Below are 21,512 nucleotides of genomic sequence, written 5' to 3'. Positions count from 1 at the left end.
AATGCTGTGCCAAACATGGACTTACTTTAGAAATTATCTAGGGTTACCCATAGCCCTCTATTTTTCTGAGCTCCATATACCTATCAAGGAGACTCTTAAAAGACCCTATCATATCCGTCTCCACCACCGTCGCCAGCAGCCCATTCCACACACTCACCACTCTCTGCATAAAAAACTTACCCCTGACATCTCCTCTGTACTTGCTTTCAAGCACCTTAAAACTGCCCTCTCGTGTTAGCCATTTCAGCCCTGGGAAAAAGCCTCTGACTATCCACACGATCAATGCCTCTCATCATCTTATACACCTCTATCAGGTCACCTCTCATCCTCTGTCGCTCAAAGTAAAAAAGGCCGAATTCACTCAACCAATTCTCATAAGGCATGCTCCCCAGTCCAGACAACATCCTTGTAAATCTTCTCTGCACCCTTTCTATAGTTTCCACATCCTTCCTGTAGTGAGGTGACCAGAATTGAGCACAGTACTCCAAGTGGGGTCTGACCAGGGTCCTATATAGCTGCAACATCTCAGCTCTTGAACTCAATCCCGCAATTAATGAAGGCCAATATACCATATGCCTTCTTAACCATAGAGTCAACCTGCACAGCAGCTTTGAGTGTCCTATGGACTAGGACCCCAAGATCCCTCTGATCCTTCACACTGCCAAGAGTCTTACCATTAACACTATATTCTGCCATCATATCTGCCACCTATCAAAATGAACCACCTCACACTTATCTGGGTTGAACTCCATCTGCCACTTCTCAGCCCAGTTTTGCATCCTATCAATATCCCACTGTAACTCTGACATCCCTTCACACTATCCACAACACCCCCAACCTTTGTGTCATCAGCAAATTTACTAACCCATTCCTCCACTTCCTCATTCATGATGAAAAGGAAGATGCATGAAAACCACAGTGAACTGGCCATTTGGTTTCAGGATTGTTGTGCCCACAACTGGGGGCAGTAGTCAGGATAGGGATTATTCTGGCTGGAGATCTGCGATTAGTGGTATTCCACAGGGATCCTTGGGTGAAAACATGGATGTGAGAGTTATTAAATTCGTAGGTGATACAAGGATTTGTGGCACTCTGGACAGAACGGACACTCTGCCAAAGGATGTAGAATATATGGGCAGAGCAGTGGCAGATGGAGTTTAACCTGGCCAAGTTGGAGCTGTTATACTTTGGGAGGTCAAATGTAAAAGAACAGGGCAAGGTAAATGGCAGGACCCTGTACAGTGTTGATGTACAGAGGGATCCTGGGCTCCCTGAAAGTAGCCGCACTAGTAATGGCCGGTAAAATGGCGACATGCTTGGTCACAGCTGCACACCCCCCGCCATTCCAACAAATAGTGCAAATGGTTGATTTAAACATTTCCTTGTGATTGCAAAACATTGGTAGTACAAAATACTCTAAGTCCAGTTTATTAGTTAATTGGCAAGTCCAAAAGCAGGAGACCCTCATGCTCTACAATACACACTACTACTCTCTGCAGCAGAGAAACGCTTATCATATCTTTCACCCAACTGTATTTGCCTTCCTCTTGACCAGTTGATCTCACGTCGATGGCCAGGACGCCTGGTTGGTTACTGTCGGCCTGTCCCCTGCTGGGGATTGGCTGGAGCCGGTTGCTAGGACGCCCAGTTGCTTACCTGTAGGCCTGTCCTTTGCTGGGATTGGCTGGGTACCAGTGGCCCTGGTAGGAGTGCTGGAGGACCCCAGTAAGCTTCTCGCCAAACTCCTCGATCTTCTCACGGCCCAGGCAACTCCGCCGCTTCACCAGATTGGTCAGGAAGACCACCCCGGCATCAATCTCCTCCTTCATCACCTTGGGCCTGCCTGGACAGCAGCAGAGGTGAAGAGTCAAAAAACATGATGCCACCGGGAGAGGGCTCCTTGCCCATCATCCACCACGGACAGACAGACGTCTGAAGCCTCTCACTGTCTCTGTAACCTTCTACACCCTTCCCCATCTCTGTGACCTCCCCCCCCCCACACCTCTCCTAGTTCCAGTCTGTGTGACCCCCCACACCTCTCCCAGTTCCAGTCTGTGTGACCCCCCTCACACCTCTCCCAGTTCCAGTCTGTGACCCCGCTACACCTCTCCCAGTTCCAGTCTGTGTGACCCCCCCCACAGCTCTCCCAGTTCCAGTCTGTGTGACCCCTCCTACACCTCTCCCAGTTCCAGTCTGTGTGACCCCCCTCACACCTCTCCCAGTTCCAGACTGTGACCCCCCTACACCTCTCCCAGTTCTAGTCTGTGTGACCCCCCACCACACCTCTCCCAGTTCCAGTCTGTGTGACCCCCCCCACACCTCTCCCAGTTCCAGTCTGTGTGACCCCCCCACACCTCTCCCAGTTCCAGTCTGTGTGACCCCCCCACACATCTCCCAGTTCCAGTCTCTGTGACCCCCCCCACACCTCTCCCAGTTCCAGTCTGTGACCCCGCTACACCTCTCCCAGTTCCAGTCTGTGTGACCCCCCCCACACCTCTCCCAGTTCCAGTCTGTGTGACCCCCCACACCTCTCCCAGTTCCAGTCTGTGTGACCCCCCCTACACCTCTCCCAGTTCCAGTCTGTGTGACCCCCCTCACACCTCTCCCAGTTCCAGTCTGTGACACCCCCCTACACCTCTCCCAGTTCTTGTCTGTGTGACCCCCCCACACTTCTCCCAGTTCCAGTCTGTGTGACCCCCCCACACCTCTCCCAGTTCTAGACTGTGTGACCCCCCGACACCTCTCTCAGTTCACATCTCTGTGACCCCCCCTACACCTCTCCCAGTTCCAGTCTCTGTGACCCCCCCACACCTCTCCCAGTTCCAGTCTCTGTGACCCCCCCACACCTCTCCCAGTTCTAGTCTGTGTGACCCCCCCACACCTCTCCCAGTTCCAGTCAGTGTGACCCCCCGACACCTCTCCCAGTTCCAGTCTGTGTGACCCCCCCCACACCTCTCCCAGTTCCAGTCTGTGTGACCCCCCCCACACCTCTCCCAGTTCCAGTCTGTGTGACACCCCCCACACCTCTCCCAGTTCCAGTCTGTGTGACACCCCCCACACCTCTCCCAGTTCCAGTCTGTGTGACCCCCCCACACCTCTCCCAGTTCCAGTCTGTGTGACCCCCCCCCACACCTCTCCCAGTTCCAGTCTGTGACCCCCCCACACATCTCCCAGTTCTAGACTGGGTGACCCCCCGACACCTCTCCCAGTTCCAGTCCTTGTGACACCCCCACACCCCTCCCAGTTCCAGTCTCTGTGACCCCCCCACACCTCTCCCAGTTCCAGTCTGTGTGACCCCCCCACACCTCTCCCAGTTCCAGTCTCTGTGACCCCCCCACACCTCTCCCAGTTCCAGTCTCTGTGACCCCCCCACACCTCTCCCAGTTCTAGTCTGTGTGACCCCCCCACACCTCTCCCAGTTCCAGTCAGTGTGACCCCCCGACACCTCTCCCAGTTCCAGTCTGTGTGACCCCCCCCCACACCTCTCCCAGTTCCAGTCTGTGTGACCCCCCCCACACCTCTCCCAGTTCCAGTCTGTGTGACACCCCCCACACCTCTCCCAGTTCCAGTCTGTGTGACACCCCCCACACCTCTCCCAGTTCCAGTCTGTGTGACCCCCCCACACCTCTCCCAGTTCCAGTCTGTGTGACCCCCCCCGACACATCTCCCAGTTCCAGTCTGTGACCCCCCCACACCTCTCCCAGTTCTAGACTGGGTGACCCCCCGACACCTCTCCCAGTTCCAGTCCTTGTGACACCCCCACACCCCTCCCAGTTCCAGTCTCTGTGACCCCCCCACACCTCTCCCAGTTCCAGTCTGTGTGACCCCCCCCACATCTCTCCCAGTTCTAGACTGTGTGACCCCCCGACACCTCTCCCAGTTCCAGTCTGTGTGACCCCCCCACACCTCTCCCAGTTCCAGTCTGTGTGACCCCCCACACCTCTCCCAGTTCCAGTCTCTGTGACCCCCCCTACACCTCGCCCAGTTCCAGTCTGTGTGACCCCCCCCACACCTCTCCCAGTTCCAGTCTCTGTGACCCCCCCACACTTCTCCCAGTTCCAGTCTCTGTGACCCCCCCCACACCTCTCCCAGTTCCAGTCTCCGTGACCCCCCCCACACCTCTCCCAGTTCCAGTCTGTGTGACCCCCCCGACACCTCTCCGAGCTCCAGTCTGTGTGACCCCCCACACCTCTCCCAGTTCCAGTCTGTGTGACCCACCCTACACCTCTCCCAGTTCCAGTCTGTGTGACCCCCCCGACACCTCTCCCAGTTCCAGTCTGTGTGACCCCCCACACCTCTCCCAGTTCCAGTCTGTGTGACCCCCCAACACCTCTCCCAGTTCCAGTCTGCGTGACCCCCCCTACACCTCTCCCAGTTCCAGTCTGTGTGACCCCCCTACACCTCTCCCAATTCCAGTCTGTGTGACCCCCCCACACCTCTCCAAGTTCCAGTCTGTGACCCCCCCTACACCTCTCCCAGTTCCAGTCTGTGTGACCCCCCACACCTCTCCCAGTTCCAGTCTGTGTGACCCCCCTACACCTCTCCCAGTTCCAGTCTGTGACCCCCCCTACACCTCTCCCAGTTCCAGTCTGTGACCCCCCCTACACCTCTCCCAGTTCCAGTCTGTGTGACTCCCCCCACACCTTTCCGAGTTCCAGTCTGTGTGACCCCCCCCACACCTCTCCCAGTTCCAGTCTGTGTGACCCCCCCACACCTCTCTCAGTTCCAGTCTCTCTGACCCCCCACACCTCTCCCAGTTCCAGTCTGTGTGACCCCCCCTACACCTCTCCCAGTTCCAGTCTCTCTGACCCCCCACACCTCTCCCAGTTCCAGTCTGTGTGACCCCCCCCACACCTCTCCCAGTTCCAGTCTCTTTGACCCCCCCAGACCTCTCCAGATTCCAGTCTGTGTGACCCCCCTCGCACCTCTCCCAGTTCTAGACTGTGTGACCCCCCGACACCTCTCCCAGTTCTAGTCTGTGTGACCCCCCTCACACCTCTCCCAGTTCTAGTCTGTGTGACCCCCCCACACCTCTCCCAGTTCTAGTCTGTGTGACCCCCCCACACCTCTCCCAGTTCCAGTCTGTGTGACCCCCCCACACCTCTCCCAGTTCCAGTCTGTGACCCCCCCCTGCACCTCTCCCAGTTCCAGTCTGCGACCCATCCCTGCACCTCTCCCAGTTCCAGTCAGTGTGACCCCCCCACACCTCTCCCAGTTCCAGTCTCTGTGACCCCCCCCCGCACCTCTCCCAGTTCCAGACTGTGTGACCCCCCCCACACCTCTCCCAGTTCCAGTCTGTGTGACCCCCCCACACCTCTCCCAGTTCTAGACTGTGTGACCCCCCGACACCTCTCCCAGTTCCAGTCTGTGTGACCCCCCCACACCTCTCCCAGTTCCAGTCCTTGTGACCCCCCCACACCTCTCCCAGTTCCAGTCTGTGTGACCCCCCACACCTCTCCCAGTTCCAGTCTGTGTGACCCCCCTCACACCTCTCCCAGTTCCAATCTCTGTGACACCCCCCACACCTCTCCCAGTTCCAGTCTGTGTGACCCCCCCCCACACCTCTCCCAGTTCCAGTCTGTGTGACACCCCCCACACCTCTCCCAGTTCCAGTCTGTGTGACCCCCCCACACCTCTCCCAGTTCCAATCTCTGTGATCCCCCCACACCTCTCCCAGTTCCAGTCTCTGTGACCCCCCCACACCTCTCCCAATTCCAGTCTCTGTGACCCCCCCACACCTCTCCCAGTTCCAGTCTCTGTGACCCCCCACACCTCTCTCAGTTCCAGTCTGTGTGAACCCCCACACCTCTCTCAGTTCGTCTGTGTGACCCTCCCTACACCTCTCCCAGTTCCAGTCTGTGACCCCCCCTACACCTCTCCCAGTTCCAGTCTGTGTGACCCCCCCCCACACCTCTCCCAGTTCCAGTCTGTGTGACCCCCCTCACACCTCTCCCAGTTCCAGTCTGTGACCCCCCCTACACCTCTCCCAGTTCCAGTCTCTGTGACCCCCCTCACACCTCTCCCAGTTCCAGTCTCTGTGACCCCTCCTACACCTCTCCCAGTTCCAGTCTGTGACCCCCCCTACACCTCTCCCAGTTCCAGTCTGTGTGACCCCCCCCACACCTCTCCCAGTTCTAGTCTGTGTGACCCCCCACACCTCTCCCAGTTCCAGTTTGTGTGACACCCCCCACACCTCTCCCAGTTCCAGTCTGTGTGACCCCCCCACACCTCTCCCAGTTCCAATCTCTGTGACCCCCTCACACCTCTCCCAGTTCTAGTCTCTGTGATCCCCCCACACCTCTCCCAGTTCCAGTCTGTGTGACCCCCCCACACCTCTCCCAGTTCCAGTCCTTGTGACCCCCCCACACCTCTCCCAGTTCCAGTCCTTGTGACCCCCCCAACACCTCTCCCAGTTCCAGTCTGTGTGACCCCCCCACACCTCTCCCAGTTCTAGTCTGTGTGACCCCCTCCACACCTCTCCCATTTCCAGTCTGTGTGACCCCCCCCACACCTCTCCCAGTTCCAGTCTGTGTGACCCCCCCACACTTCTCCCAGTTCCAGTCTCTGTGACCCCCCACACACATCTCCCAGTTCCAGTCTGTGTGACCCCCCCACACTTCTCCCAGTTCCAGTCTGTGTGACCCCCCCCACACCTCTCCCAGTTGCAGTTTGTGTGACCCCCCACACCTCTCCCAGTTCCAGTCTGTGTGACCCCCCCTACACCTCTCCCAGTTCTAGACTGTGTGACCCCCCCACACCTCTCTCAGTTCCAGTCTGTGTGACCCCCTACACTTCTCCCAGTTCCAGTCTGTGTGACCCCCCCCACACCTCTCCCAGTTCCAGTCTGTGTGACCCCCCCACACCTCTACCAGTTCTAGACTGTGTGACCCCCCCACACCTCTCTCAGTTCCAGTCTGTGTGACCCCCCCACACCTCTCCCAGTTCCAATCTCTGTGACCCCCCCTACACCTCTCCTAGTTCCAGTCTGTGTGACCCCCCCTACACCTCCCCCAGTTCCAGTCTGTGTGACCCCCCCACACCTCTCCCAGTTCCAATCTCTGTGACCCCACCTACACCTCTCCCAGTTCCAGTCTGTGTGACCCCCCCCCACACCTCTCCCAGTTCCAGTCTGTGTGACCCCCCCTACACCTCTCCCAGTTCCAGTCTGTGTGACCCCCCTCACACCTCTCCCAGTTCCAATCTCTGTGACCCCTCCTACACCTCTCCCAGTTCCAGTCTGTGACCCCCCTACACCTCTCCCAGTTCCAGTCTGTGTGACCCCCCACACCTCTCCCAGTTCCAGTCTGTGTGACACCCCCCACACCTCTCCCAGTTCCAGTCTGTGTGACCCCCCCACACCTCTCCCAGTTCCAGTTTGTGTGACACCCCCCACACCTCTCCCAGTTCCAGTCTGTGTGACCCCCCCACACCTCTCCCAGTTCCAGTCTGTGTGACCCCTCACACCTCTCCCAGTTCCAATCTCTGTGACCCCCCCACACCTCTCCCAGTTCTAGTCTCTGTGACCCCCCCACACCTCTCCCAGTTCTAGTCTGTGTCACCCCCCCCACACCTCTCCCAGTTCTAGACTGTGTGACCCCCCGACACCTCTCCCAGTTCCAGTCCTTGTGACCCCCCCCACACCTCTCCCAGTTCCAGTCTCTGTGCCCCCCCACACCTCTCCCAGTTCCAGTCTCTCTGACCCCCCCACACCTCTCCCAGTTCTAGTCTGTGTGACCCCCCCACACCTCTCCTAGTTCCAGTCTGTGTGATCCCCCCACACTTCTCCCAGTTCCAGTCTGTGTGACCCCCCCCACACCTCTCCCAGTTCCAGTCTGTGTGACCCCCCCCCACACCTCTCCCAGTTCTAGACTGTGTGACACTCCCCACACTTCTCCCAGTTCCAGTCTGTGTGACACCCCCCGCACCTCTCCCAGTTCCAGTCTGTGTGACCCCCCCCTGCACCTCTCCCAGTTCCAGTCTGTGACCCCCCCCTGCACCTCTCCCAGTTCCAGTCAGTGTGACCCCCCCACACCTCTCCCAGTTCCAGTCTCTGTGACCCTCCCCACACCTCTCCCAGTTCCAGTCTCTGTGACCCCCCTACACCTCTCCCAGTTCCAGTCTCCGTGACCCCCCCAACACCTCTCCCAGTTCTAGACTGTGTGACCCCCCCCGCACCTCTCCCAGTTCCAGACTGTGTGACCCCCCCACACCTCTCCCAGTTCCAGTCTGTGTGACCCCCCCACACCTCTCCCAGTTCCAATCTGTGTGACCCCCCCACACCTCTCCCAGTTCCAGTCTGTGTGACCCCCCACACCTCTCCCAGTTCCAGTCTGTGTGACCCCCCCCACACCTCTCCCAGTTCCAGTCAGTGTGACCCCCCCACACCTCTCCCAGTTCCAGTCTGTGTGACCCCCCCACACCTCTCCCAGTTCCAGTCTGTGTGACCCCCCCACACCTCTCCCAGTTCTAGACTGTGACCCCCCGACACCTCTCCCAGTTCCAGTCTGTGTGACCCCCCCACACCTCTCCCAGTTCCAGTCCTTGTGACCCCCCCACACCTCTCCCAGTTCCAGTCCTTGTGACCCCCCCAACACCTCTCCCAGTTCCAGTCTGTGTGACCCCCCCCACACCTCTCCCAGTTCCAGTCTGTGACCCCCCTACACCTCTCCCAGTTCTAGTCTGTGTGACCCCCTCCACACCTCTCCCATTTCCAGTCTGTGTGACCCCCCCACACCTCTCCCAGTTCCAGTCTGTGTGACCCCCCCACACTTCTCCCAGTTCCAGTCTGTGTGACCCCCCCCACACCTCTCCCAGTTCCAGTCTGTGTGACCCCCCCCACACCTCTCCCAGTTCCAGTCTGTGTGACCCCCCACACCTCTCCCAGTTCCAGTCTGTGTGACCCCCCTTACACCTCTCCCAGTTCCAGTCAGTGTGACCCCCCACACCTCTCCCAGTTCCAATCTCTGTGACCCCCCCTACACCTCTCCCAGTTCCAGTCTGTGTGACCCCCCTCACACCTCTCCGTTCCAATCTCTGTGACCCCCCTACACCTCTCCCAGTTCCAATCTCTGTGACCCCCCCTACACCTCTCCCAGTTCCAATCTCTGTGACCCCCCCACACCTCTCCCAGTTCCAATCTCTGTGACCCCCCCACACCTCTCCCAGTTCCAATCTCTGTGACCCCCCCACACCTCTCCCAGTTCCAGTCTCTGTGACCCCCCACACCTCTCTCAGTTCCAGTCTGTGTGACCCCCCCTACACCTCTCCCAGTTCCAGTCTGTGTGACCCCCCTCACACCTCTCCCAGTTCCAGTTTGTGTGACACCCCCCACACCTCTCCCAGTTCCAGCCTGTGTGACCCCCCCACACCTCTCCCAGTTCCAGTCTGTGTGACCCCCCCACACCTCTCCCAGTTCCAGTCTGTGTGACCCCCCCACACCTCTCCCAGTTCCAGTCTCTGTGACCCTCCCCACACCTCTCCCAGTTCTAGACTGTGTGACCCCCCCACACCTCTCCCATTTCCAGACTGTGTGACCCCCCCACATCTCTCCCAGTTCCAGTCTGTGTGACCCCCCCACACCTCTCCCAGTTCCAATCTGTGTGACCCCCCCTACACCTCTCCCAGTTCCAGTCTGTGTGACCCCCCCACACCTCTCCCAGTTCCAGTCTGTGTGACCCCCCCACACCTCTCCCAGTTCCAGTCTGTGTGACCCCCCCCACACCTCTCCCAGTTCCAGTCTGTGTGACCCCCCCACACTTCTCCCAGTTCCAGTCTGTGTGACCCCCCCCACACCTCTCCCAGTTCCAGTCTGTGTGACCCCCCCCACACCTCTCCCAGTTCCAGTCTGTGTGACCCCCCACACCTCTCCCAGTTCCAGTCTGTGTGACCCCCCTTACACCTCTCCCAGTTCCAGTCAGTGTGACCCCCCACACCTCTCCCAGTTCCAATCTCTGTGACCCCCCCTACACCTCTCCCAGTTCCAGTCTGTGTGACCCCCCTCACACCTCTCCGTTCCAATCTCTGTGACCCCCCTACACCTCTCCCAGTTCCAATCTCTGTGACCCCCCCTACACCTCTCCTAGTTCCAATCTCTGTGACCCCCCCACACCTCTCCCAGTTCCAATCTCTGTGACCCCCCCTACACCTCTCCCAGTTCCAGTCTGTGTGACCCCCCTCACACCTCTCCCAGTTCCAGTTTGTGTGACACCCCCCACACCTCTCCCAGTTCCAGCCTGTGTGACCCCCCCACACCTCTCCCAGTTCCAGTCTGTGTGACCCCCCCACACCTCTCCCAGTTCCAGTCTGTGTGACCCCCCCACACCTCTCCCAGTTCCAGTCTCTGTGACCCTCCCCACACCTCTCCCAGTTCTAGACTGTGTGACCCCCCCACACCTCTCCCATTTCCAGACTGTGTGACCCCCCCACATCTCTCCCAGTTCCAGTCTGTGTGACCCCCCCACACCTCTCCCAGTTCCAATCTGTGTGACCCCCCCTACACCTCTCCCAGTTCCAGTCTGTGTGACCCCCCCACACCTCTCCCAGTTCCAGTCTGTGTGACCCCCCCACACCTCTCCCAGTTCCAGTCTGTGTGACCCCCCCCACACCTCTCCCAGTTCTAGACTGTGTGACCCCCCGACACCTCTCCCAGTTCTAGTCTGTGTGACCCCCCCTACACCTCTCCTAGTTCCAGTCTGTGTGACCCCCCCTACACCTCCCCCAGTTCTAGTCTGTGTGACCCCCCCACACCTCTCCCAGTTCCAGTCTGTGTGACCCCCCCTACACCTCCCCCAGTTCCAGTCTGTGTGACCCCCCCACACCTCTCCCAGTTCCAGTCTGTGTGACCCCCCCCCACACCTCTCCCAGTTCCAGTCTGTGTGACCCCCCCTACACCTCTCCCAGTTCCAGTCTGTGTGACCCCCCTCACACCTCTCCCAGTTCCAATCTCTGTGACCCCTCCTACACCTCTCCCAGTTCCAGTCTGTGACCCCCCTACACCTCTCCCAGTTCCAGTCTGTGTGACCCCCCACACCTCTCCCAGTTCCAGTCTGTGTGACACCCCCCACACCTCTCCCAGTTCCAGTCTGTGTGACCCCCCCACACCTCTCCCAGTTCCAGTTTGTGTGACACCCCCCACACCTCTCCCAGTTCCAGTCTGTGTGACCCCCCCACACCTCTCCCAGTTCCAGTCTGTGTGACCCCTCACACCTCTCCCAGTTCCAATCTCTGTGACCCCCCCACACCTCTCCCAGTTCTAGTCTCTGTGACCCCCCCACACCTCTCCCAGTTCTGTCTGTGTCACCCCCCCCACACCTCTCCCAGTTCTAGACTGTGTGACCCCCCGACACCTCTCCCAGTTCCAGTCCTTGTGACACCCCCCACACCTCTCCCAGTTCCAGTCTCTGTGCCCCCCCACACCTCTCCCAGTTCCAGTCTCTCTGACCCCCCCACACCTCTCCCAGTTCTAGTCTGTGTGACCCCCCCACACCTCTCCTAGTTCCAGTCTGTGTGATCCCCCCACACTTCTCCCAGTTCCAGTCTGTGTGACCCCCCCCACACCTCTCCCAGTTCCAGTCTGTGTGACCCCCCCCCACACCTCTCCCAGTTCTAGACTGTGTGACACTCCCCACACTTCTCCCAGTTCCAGTCTGTGTGACACCCCCCGCACCTCTCCCAGTTCCAGTCTGTGTGACCCCCCCCTGCACCTCTCCCAGTTCCAGTCTGTGACCCCCCCCTGCACCTCTCCCAGTTCCAGTCAGTGTGACCCCCCCACACCTCTCCCAGTTCCAGTCTCTGTGACCCTCCCCACACCTCTCCCAGTTCCAGTCTCTGTGACCCCCCTACACCTCTCCCAGTTCCAGTCTCCGTGACCCCCCCAACACCTCTCCCAGTTCTAGACTGTGTGACCCCCCCCGCACCTCTCCCAGTTCCAGACTGTGTGACCCCCCCACACCTCTCCCAGTTCCAGTCTGTGTGACCCCCCCACACCTCTCCCAGTTCCAATCTGTGTGACCCCCCCACACCTCTCCCAGTTCCAGTCTGTGTGACCCCCCACACCTCTCCCAGTTCCAGTCTGTGTGACCCCCCCCACACCTCTCCCAGTTCCAGTCAGTGTGACCCCCCCACACCTCTCCCAGTTCCAGTCTGTGTGACCCCCCCACACCTCTCCCAGTTCCAGTCTGTGTGACCCCCCCACACCTCTCCCAGTTCTAGACTGTGACCCCCCGACACCTCTCCCAGTTCCAGTCTGTGTGACCCCCCCACACCTCTCCCAGTTCCAGTCCTTGTGACCCCCCCACACCTCTCCCAGTTCCAGTCCTTGTGACCCCCCCAACACCTCTCCCAGTTCCAGTCTGTGTGACCCCCCCCACACCTCTCCCAGTTCCAGTCTGTGACCCCCCTACACCTCTCCCAGTTCTAGTCTGTGTGACCCCCTCCACACCTCTCCCATTTCCAGTCTGTGGACCCCCCCACACCTCTCCCAGTTCCAGTCTGTGTGACCCCCCCACACTTCTCCCAGTTCCAGTCTGTGTGACCCCCCCCACACCTCTCCCAGTTCCAGTCTGTGTGACCCCCCCCACACCTCTCCCAGTTCCAGTCTGTGTGACCCCCCACACCTCTCCCAGTTCCAGTCTGTGTGACCCCCCTTACACCTCTCCCAGTTCCAGTCAGTGTGACCCCCCACACCTCTCCCAGTTCCAATCTCTGTGACCCCCCCTACACCTCTCCCAGTTCCAGTCTGTGTGACCCCCCTCACACCTCTCCGTTCCAATCTCTGTGACCCCCCTACACCTCTCCCAGTTCCAATCTCTGTGACCCCCCCTACACCTCTCCCAGTTCCAATCTCTGTGACCCCCCCACACCTCTCCCAGTTCCAATCTCTGTGACCCCCCCACACCTCTCCCAGTTCCAATCTCTGTGACCCCCCCACACCTCTCCCAGTTCCAGTCTCTGTGACCCCCCACACCTCTCTCAGTTCCAGTCTGTGTGACCCCCCCTACACCTCTCCCAGTTCCAGTCTGTGTGACCCCCCTCACACCTCTCCCAGTTCCAGTTTGTGTGACACCCCCCACACCTCTCCCAGTTCCAGCCTGTGTGACCCCCCCACACCTCTCCCAGTTCCAGTCTGTGTGACCCCCCCACACCTCTCCCAGTTCCAGTCTGTGTGACCCCCCCACACCTCTCCCAGTTCCAGTCTCTGTGACCCTCCCCACACCTCTCCCAGTTCTAGACTGTGTGACCCCCCCACACCTCTCCCATTTCCAGACTGTGTGACCCCCCCACATCTCTCCCAGTTCCAGTCTGTGTGACCCCCCCACACCTCTCCCAGTTCCAATCTGTGTGACCCCCCCTACACCTCTCCCAGTTCCAGTCTGTGTGACCCCCCCACACCTCTCCCAGTTCCAGTCTGTGTGACCCCCCCACACCTCTCCCAGTTCCAGTCTGTGTGACCCCCCCCACACCTCTCCCAGTTCCAGTCTGTGTGACCCCCCCACACTTCTCCCAGTTCCAGTCTGTGTGACCCCCCCCACACCTCTCCCAGTTCCAGTCTGTGTGACCCCCCCCACACCTCTCCCAGTTCCAGTCTGTGTGACCCCCCACACCTCTCCCAGTTCCAGTCTGTGTGACCCCCCTTACACCTCTCCCAGTTCCAGTCAGTGTGACCCCCCACACCTCTCCCAGTTCCAATCTCTGTGACCCCCCCTACACCTCTCCCAGTTCCAGTCTGTGTGACCCCCCTCACACCTCTCCGTTCCAATCTCTGTGACCCCCCTACACCTCTCCCAGTTCCAATCTCTGTGACCCCCCCTACACCTCTCCCAGTTCCAATCTCTGTGACCCCCCCACACCTCTCCCAGTTCCAATCTCTGTGACCCCCCCTACACCTCTCCCAGTTCCAGTCTGTGTGACCCCCCTCACACCTCTCCCAGTTCCAGTTTGTGTGACACCCCCCACACCTCTCCCAGTTCCAGCCTGTGTGACCCCCCCACACCTCTCCCAGTTCCAGTCTGTGTGACCCCCCCACACCTCTCCCAGTTCCAGTCTGTGTGACCCCCCCACACCTCTCCCAGTTCCAGTCTCTGTGACCCTCCCCACACCTCTCCCAGTTCTAGACTGTGTGACCCCCCCACACCTCTCCCATTTCCAGACTGTGTGACCCCCCCACATCTCTCCCAGTTCCAGTCTGTGTGACCCCCCCACACCTCTCCCAGTTCCAATCTGTGTGACCCCCCCTACACCTCTCCCAGTTCCAGTCTGTGTGACCCCCCCACACCTCTCCCAGTTCCAGTCTGTGTGACCCCCCCACACCTCTCCCAGTTCCAGTCTGTGTGACCCCCCCCACACCTCTCCCAGTTCTAGACTGTGTGACCCCCCGACACCTCTCCCAGTTCTAGTCTGTGTGACCCCCCCTACACCTCTCCTAGTTCCAGTCTGTGTGACCCCCCCTACACCTCCCCCAGTTCTAGTCTGTGTGACCCCCCCACACCTCTCCCAGTTCCAGTCTGTGTGACCCCCCCTACACCTCCCCCAGTTCCAGTCTGTGTGACCCCCCCACACCTCTCCCAGTTCCAGTCTGTGTGACCCCCCCCCACACCTCTCCCAGTTCCAGTCTGTGTGACCCCCCCTACACCTCTCCCAGTTCCAGTCTGTGTGACCCCCCTCACACCTCTCCCAGTTCCAATCTCTGTGACCCCTCCTACACCTCTCCCAGTTCCAGTCTGTGACCCCCCTACACCTCTCCCAGTTCCAGTCTGTGTGACCCCCCACACCTCTCCCAGTTCCAGTCTGTGTGACACCCCCCACACCTCTCCCAGTTCCAGTCTGTGTGACCCCCCCACACCTCTCCCAGTTCCAGTTTGTGTGACACCCCCCACACCTCTCCCAGTTCCAGTCTGTGTGACCCCCCCACACCTCTCCCAGTTCCAGTCTGTGTGACCCCTCACACCTCTCCCAGTTCCAATCTCTGTGACCCCCCCACACCTCTCCCAGTTCTAGTCTCTGTGACCCCCCCACACCTCTCCCAGTTCTAGTCTGTGTCACCCCCCCCACACCTCTCCCAGTTCTAGACTGTGTGACCCCCCGACACCTCTCCCAGTTCCAGTCCTTGTGACACCCCCCACACCTCTCCCAGTTCCAGTCTCTGTGCCCCCCCACACCTCTCCCAGTTCCAGTCTCTCTGACCCCCCCACACCTCTCCCAGTTCTAGTCTGTGTGACCCCCCCACACCTCTCCTAGTTCCAGTCTGTGTGATCCCCCCACACTTCTCCCAGTTCCAGTCTGTGTGACCCCCCCCACACCTCTCCCAGTTCCAGTCTGTGTGACCCCCCCCCACACCTCTCCCAGTTCTAGACTGTGTGACACTCCCCACACTTCTCCCAGTTCCAGTCTGTGTGACACCCCCCGCACCTCTCCCAGTTCCAGTCTGTGTGACCCCCCCCTGCACCTCTCCCAGTTCCAGTCTGTGACCCCCCCCTGCACCTCTCCCAGTTCCAGTCAGTGTGACCCCCCCACACCTCTCCCAGTTCCAGTCTCTGTGACCCTCCCCACACCTCTCCCAGTTCCAGTCTCTGTGACCCCCCTACACCTCTCCCAGTTCCAGTCTCCGTGACCCCCCCAACACCTCTCCCAGTTCTAGACTGTGTGACCCCCCCCGCACCTCTCCCAGTTCCAGACTGTGTGACCCCCCCACACCTCTCCCAGTTCCAGTCTGTGTGACCCCCCCACACCTCTCCCAGTTCCAATCTGTGTGACCCCCCCACACCTCTCCCAGTTCCAGTCTGTGTGACCCCCCACACCTCTCCCAGTTCCAGTCTGTGTGACCCCCCCCACACCTCTCCCAGTTCCAGTCAGTGTGACCCCCCCACACCTCTCCCAGTTCCAGTCTGTGTGACCCCCCCACACCTCTCCCAGTTCCAGTCTGTGTGACCCCCCCACACCTCTCCCAGTTCTAGACTGTGACCCCCCGACACCTCTCCCAGTTCCAGTCTGTGTGACCCCCCCACACCTCTCCCAGTTCCAGTCCTTGTGACCCCCCCACACCTCTCCCAGTTCCAGTCCTTGTGACCCCCCCAACACCTCTCCCAGTTCCAGTCTGTGTGACCCCCCCCACACCTCTCCCAGTTCCAGTCTGTGACCCCCCTACACCTCTCCCAGTTCTAGTCTGTGTGACCCCCTCCACACCTCTCCCATTTCCAGTCTGTGGACCCCCCCACACCTCTCCCAGTTCCAGTCTGTGTGACCCCCCCACACTTCTCCCAGTTCCAGTCTGTGTGACCCCCCCCACACCTCTCCCAGTTCCAGTCTGTGTGACCCCCCCCACACCTCTCCCAGTTCCAGTCTGTGTGACCCCCCACACCTCTCCCAGTTCCAGTCTGTGTGACCCCCCTTACACCTCTCCCAGTTCCAGTCAGTGTGACCCCCCACACCTCTCCCAGTTCCAATCTCTGTGACCCCCCCTACACCTCTCCCAGTTCCAGTCTGTGTGACCCCCCTCACACCTCTCCGTTCCAATCTCTGTGACCCCCCTACACCTCTCCCAGTTCCAATCTCTGTGACCCCCCCTACACCTCTCCCAGTTCCAATCTCTGTGACCCCCCCACACCTCTCCCAGTTCCAATCTCTGTGACCCCCCCACACCTCTCCCAGTTCCAATCTCTGTGACCCCCCCACACCTCTCCCAGTTCCAGTCTCTGTGACCCCCCACACCTCTCTCAGTTCCAGTCTGTGTGACCCCCCCTACACCTCTCCCAGTTCCAGTCTGTGTGACCCCCCTCACACCTCTCCCAGTTCCAGTTTGTGTGACACCCCCCACACCTCTCCCAGTTCCAGCCTGTGTGACCCCCCCACACCTCTCCCAGTTCCAGTCTGTGTGACCCCCCCACACCTCTCCCAGTTCCAGTCTGTGTGACCCCCCCACACCTCTCCCAGTTCCAGTCTCTGTGACCCTCCCCACACCTCTCCCAGTTCTAGACTGTGTGACCCCCCCACACCTCTCCCATTTCCAGACTGTGTGACCCCCCCACATCTCTCCCAGTTCCAGTCTGTGTGACCCCCCCACACCTCTCCCAGTTCCAATCTGTGTGACCCCCCCTACACCTCTCCCAGTTCCAGTCTGTGTGACCCCCCCACACCTCTCCCAGTTCCAGTCTGTGTGACCCCCCCACACCTCTCCCAGTTCCAGTCTGTGTGACCCCCCCCACACCTCTCCCAGTTCCAGTCTGTGTGACCCCCCCACACTTCTCCCAGTTCCAGTCTGTGTGACCCCCCCCACACCTCTCCCAGTTCCAGTCTGTGTGACCCCCCCCACACCTCTCCCAGTTCCAGTCTGTGTGACCCCCCACACCTCTCCCAGTTCCAGTCTGTGTGACCCCCCTTACACCTCTCCCAGTTCCAGTCAGTGTGACCCCCCACACCTCTCCCAGTTCCAATCTCTGTGACCCCCCCTACACCTCTCCCAGTTCCAGTCTGTGTGACCCCCCTCACACCTCTCCGTTCCAATCTCTGTGACCCCCCTACACCTCTCCCAGTTCCAATCTCTGTGACCCCCCCTACACCTCTCCCAGTTCCAATCTCTGTGACCCCCCCACACCTCTCCCAGTTCCAATCTCTGTGACCCCCCCTACACCTCTCCCAGTTCCAGTCTGTGTGACCCCCCTCACACCTCTCCCAGTTCCAGTTTGTGTGACACCCCCCACACCTCTCCCAGTTCCAGCCTGTGTGACCCCCCCACACCTCTCCCAGTTCCAGTCTGTGTGACCCCCCCACACCTCTCCCAGTTCCAGTCTGTGTGACCCCCCCACACCTCTCCCAGTTCCAGTCTCTGTGACCCTCCCCACACCTCTCCCAGTTCTAGACTGTGTGACCCCCCCACACCTCTCCCATTTCCAGACTGTGTGACCCCCCCACATCTCTCCCAGTTCCAGTCTGTGTGACCCCCCCACACCTCTCCCAGTTCCAATCTGTGTGACCCCCCCTACACCTCTCCCAGTTCCAGTCTGTGTGACCCCCCCACACCTCTCCCAGTTCCAGTCTGTGTGACCCCCCCACACCTCTCCCAGTTCCAGTCTGTGTGACCCCCCCCACACCTCTCCCAGTTCTAGACTGTGTGACCCCCCGACACCTCTCCCAGTTCTAGTCTGTGTGACCCCCCGACACCTCTCCCAGTTCTAGTCTGTGTGACCCCCCCACAACTCTCCCAGTTCCAGTCTCTGTGACTCTCCTCCAACTCGCCCCTCCGGGAGGACTTGGAAATATGGAAACAGGCCAAATCCATATTGACCCTCACACTCACACTCCGAATGTTTCCTCCCTCCCCCCCCCTTTCCACCCCTCACCCACACACCAGGGGCAATTCACAGCAGCTGATTCACACATCATTGGGATGTGGGAGGGAATGGGAACTCTCTGGGATTTCCCTATCACAAGGAGATTAGTGCCGGGGCAGGGAATTGAACCTGGGTCTCTCAGGTTGAGAGGCAGGTTCCAGCTGAGCCACCAGGGCTTCCAGTGCTAGAGGAAATAAACAACACGATTTAAACACGAGAGATTCTGCAGAAGCTGGAAATCCAGAGCAACGTACACATGCTGGAAGAACTCAGCAGGTCAGGCAGATCCACAGAGGAATAAACAGTTGATGTTTCATGCCGAGATCCTTCATCAGGAACACATTTTAAGTTGAATTTTAGCATTGTTAATAAGAAACTGAAGGTGATTTATTGTGCGAGTCCTTGACATCTAACGGTTGGTCTTTGAATAAGAAAGTAAAAGCCAATTAGTTCAAGGGAGGAGCAGCAGGAGGGAGGGAGGGACTTTATCACCAGGGTGAGTGTTCAGCTGCCAGTTCCAGCTGCACCGCGTGTCAGTGAGCTAGCCCCTGGAGCATGGAGATCACTTTGAGGCCCCTTTGTTGAAGGAAGACAGTTTGGAACTGGGAATAGTCCAGGAGATTCTTCGAGCTCACCACAGGGGTAGAGGTGGGCCCCATAATAAGAGATGGGCTTGCGTCCCTTGGAGTTGGAAGGACAAGGGGTGACCTCACTGAGCCATCTCAGACCCAGAGGGGACAGGACAAGGAGATATTACCCTGGGGGAAGGGTCTCGAGTTTCACAATTCCAGGCTGGGGGTGGGGTGGGGGTGAGGACTTCTGGCAATGTCAGGAATTCTCTGCCCAGAGGGAGGTGAGGAAAGATCACAGGGAGGATTAAAGAGAATGTTCAAGAGGTTGGGGAGGGTTTATAGAGGGTCATTGGGAACTGGGACAGGAGGGTCATCATGGTATAGAGCAGATCAGGAGGAGAGAGAGCAGCTCTCCGCATGTGCGCAGCCCCCCGGTGAAAAATGATATTGTATCCGTTAAATAGGGGCCGTGGACAATTCTGATTTGATGGAGATGGACGTGAAAGCACAGAGGAACATCTGATGAAATTTCTGAAACACTCATTCGCTGCTGTCATTACTGTGTGGTCGGGAATCTTTCGGAGGGTAGGCCTCAAAATCCCCAACTTTGCCTGCTGTTGGCGACCGAGGTTGAAGTCGAATCGTTCGGACAGAGGTGGCACTCGGTACTCAGTGTCGGAGAGCTGATCAGAGCTCGAAGTTTTCGGATGACCCAGAGTCAGACCGTGGTCGGGTATGGCAGGGAGAGTTTTTCTTCCTTCTCCCGTCTGCGTGAGATGTGAGACATTTGAGAGACTTTGAACTTTTACTGTGCTCATGGACTTCTTCATCAAGTTATGGTATTGTCGCACTGTTGTAACTATATGTTATAATTATGTGGTTTTGTCAGTTTTTTCAGTCTTGGTCTGTCCTGTGTTTTGTGATATCACACCGGAGGAAATATTGTATCATTTCTTAATGTATGCATTACTAAATGACAATAAAAGAGGATCGCGTGTCTTCATAATCTAAAAAAAATCAGTTGTAATCGTACTGAACTGTGGGTTCGAATAGAGGGGCAGAATGGTTTCTATTTGTTTAATGTAAACCTGCAAATTCTGGAAACCTTAAACAAAAACAGAGGTTATGGGCAATGCTCAGTGGGTCAGACAGCTTCTGTGGAGAGAAGGTCAACATTTCAGTTTCTCCACTTCCCATTGGGATTATATCTCCTAGTGTTTCATCCCAGCATAAACAAACGACCCCCACCTTCTTATACTGGCTACTGCCCAGCTTCCTTTCCAGTCCTGATGAAGGATCGACTGTTTATTCCTTTCCACAGATGCTGCCAGACCTGTTGAGTTCCTCCACTATTTTGTGTTCTGTTCATCTGTGATCCCGCGACGGCATTTCTGCCTTCTTTATGGGTTACGCACCTCAGTTGCTCAACTTCAACTTCGTCGCGGTTTTGGAATCTGGAGGTTTCGTAGCCAATGCCTAAATCGGCCTAGCTTCAGGGCGAAGGAAACTGAAAAGATAACAACCACAAATTAACTAGACAACCCGACCCACAGAACATCTACTGAGAGCTGCCTCGCGTGTGGACTTGTCCCAACAGCTTCACTTGCTGAGAGAAAGAGACGGAGAACGTGGGGCAAACAGCCCTGCATCGCTCATCTCTGTCAGGATGCCAATTCAAAATAAACTCTAAAACACAAAGCATGCTCAATCAGAAGAGAAAGTAAATTCGGATCTTACCTAATCTAATCTAAAACAAAATATTAACACCGGCAAAAAACCTTCCTAACTTTAATTTGTCAGTATTCAAAGGTTTAACACAAATTCTTAATGAACACCGTCTTATAACCCAAATCAAACCACGTGTATATGTTGATCACGGTAATTGTTATGAAGCAAGCACTGCTTAAAAACCTGATTTCCAAACGACCATACTGTTAAAAATACACTGCTGACGTTTCTCACATTTACAATAGTTTCAAAACCTGGCTTTTATTTCTAAAACTTCCGAATGACAAACTTTCTTCAGTACTTACAGGGGAAAAGCTCCACGCTCTGCCTGAACAGAGAGAGACTGAAACACGTGGGCGACACAGGAGATGAGCAAGCAAACTTACCAGCAACTTGCATCAGGAAGAGGTGGGGATTCCCAACTGAGTCACCGAACACGTCACTGCCCATATTAGGAAAGCATTTCCGATGGCCTCGCCCCCTTCCGCAATAAAGGCACATTGGAATATATCCCAAACCAGAGAAAATCCACCGTACCTTTCCCCGTAGACGCTGAGTTGCTCCAGCATTTTGTGTGTTATTCCGATACATCAGAGTGTCAAGAGGGGGAGGGGTTGGGGAGGCTAGGGGGGAGCGTGAGGGGATAGAGGGAGCGTGTCGGGGGGTAGAGGGACCGTGTAGGGGGGGTAGAGGGAGTGTGAAAGGTTGAGGGAAATGAGGTAGAATGAGAGTGGGGTAGAACAATGTGAAGGGTTGAGGGAAATGAGGTAGAGTGAGGGTGTGGGAGTACAGGGAGTGTGGGGCAGATAGTAGGAATGTGGACGGTGTCTCAAAAGGTGTCTCTCTCGTTTCAAGTGTCGACAATAGGCTTCACCTGGAAAGGGACGTA

General features: G+C 57.9%; 1 protein-coding gene across 2 annotated transcripts in view; it reads right to left on the bottom strand.

The window, feature by feature from the left end:
• LOC134341179 (maternal B9.15 protein-like) overlaps positions 1-20,989 on the bottom strand; it is a 36,575-nt gene extending 15,586 nt beyond the window's left edge. Inside the window, exons 1-3 of one of the 2 annotated variants that reach the window (XM_063038989.1) lie at positions 20,929-20,989; positions 20,144-20,402; positions 1,657-1,843 (exon numbers count right to left, since the gene is read on the bottom strand). In XM_063038989.1, coding sequence (XP_062895059.1) covers positions 1,657-1,829 — 173 coding nt within the window. In that variant the 5' untranslated portion in view covers positions 1,830-1,843; positions 20,144-20,402; positions 20,929-20,989. The remainder of the gene's footprint in view (positions 1-1,656; positions 1,844-20,143; positions 20,403-20,928) is intronic. The other variant, XM_063038990.1, reaches the window with a different exon arrangement.
• Positions 20,990-21,512: the final 523 nt, after the last annotated feature.

The sequence above is a fragment of the Mobula hypostoma genome, assembly GCF_963921235.1.
Source record: "Mobula hypostoma chromosome 8 unlocalized genomic scaffold, sMobHyp1.1 SUPER_8_unloc_2, whole genome shotgun sequence".
NCBI classification, from domain to species: Eukaryota; Metazoa; Chordata; class Chondrichthyes; order Myliobatiformes; family Myliobatidae; genus Mobula; species Mobula hypostoma.
Note: the sequence above shows the minus strand (reverse complement) of the source record. Positions and strands in the feature narration are given on the sequence as shown.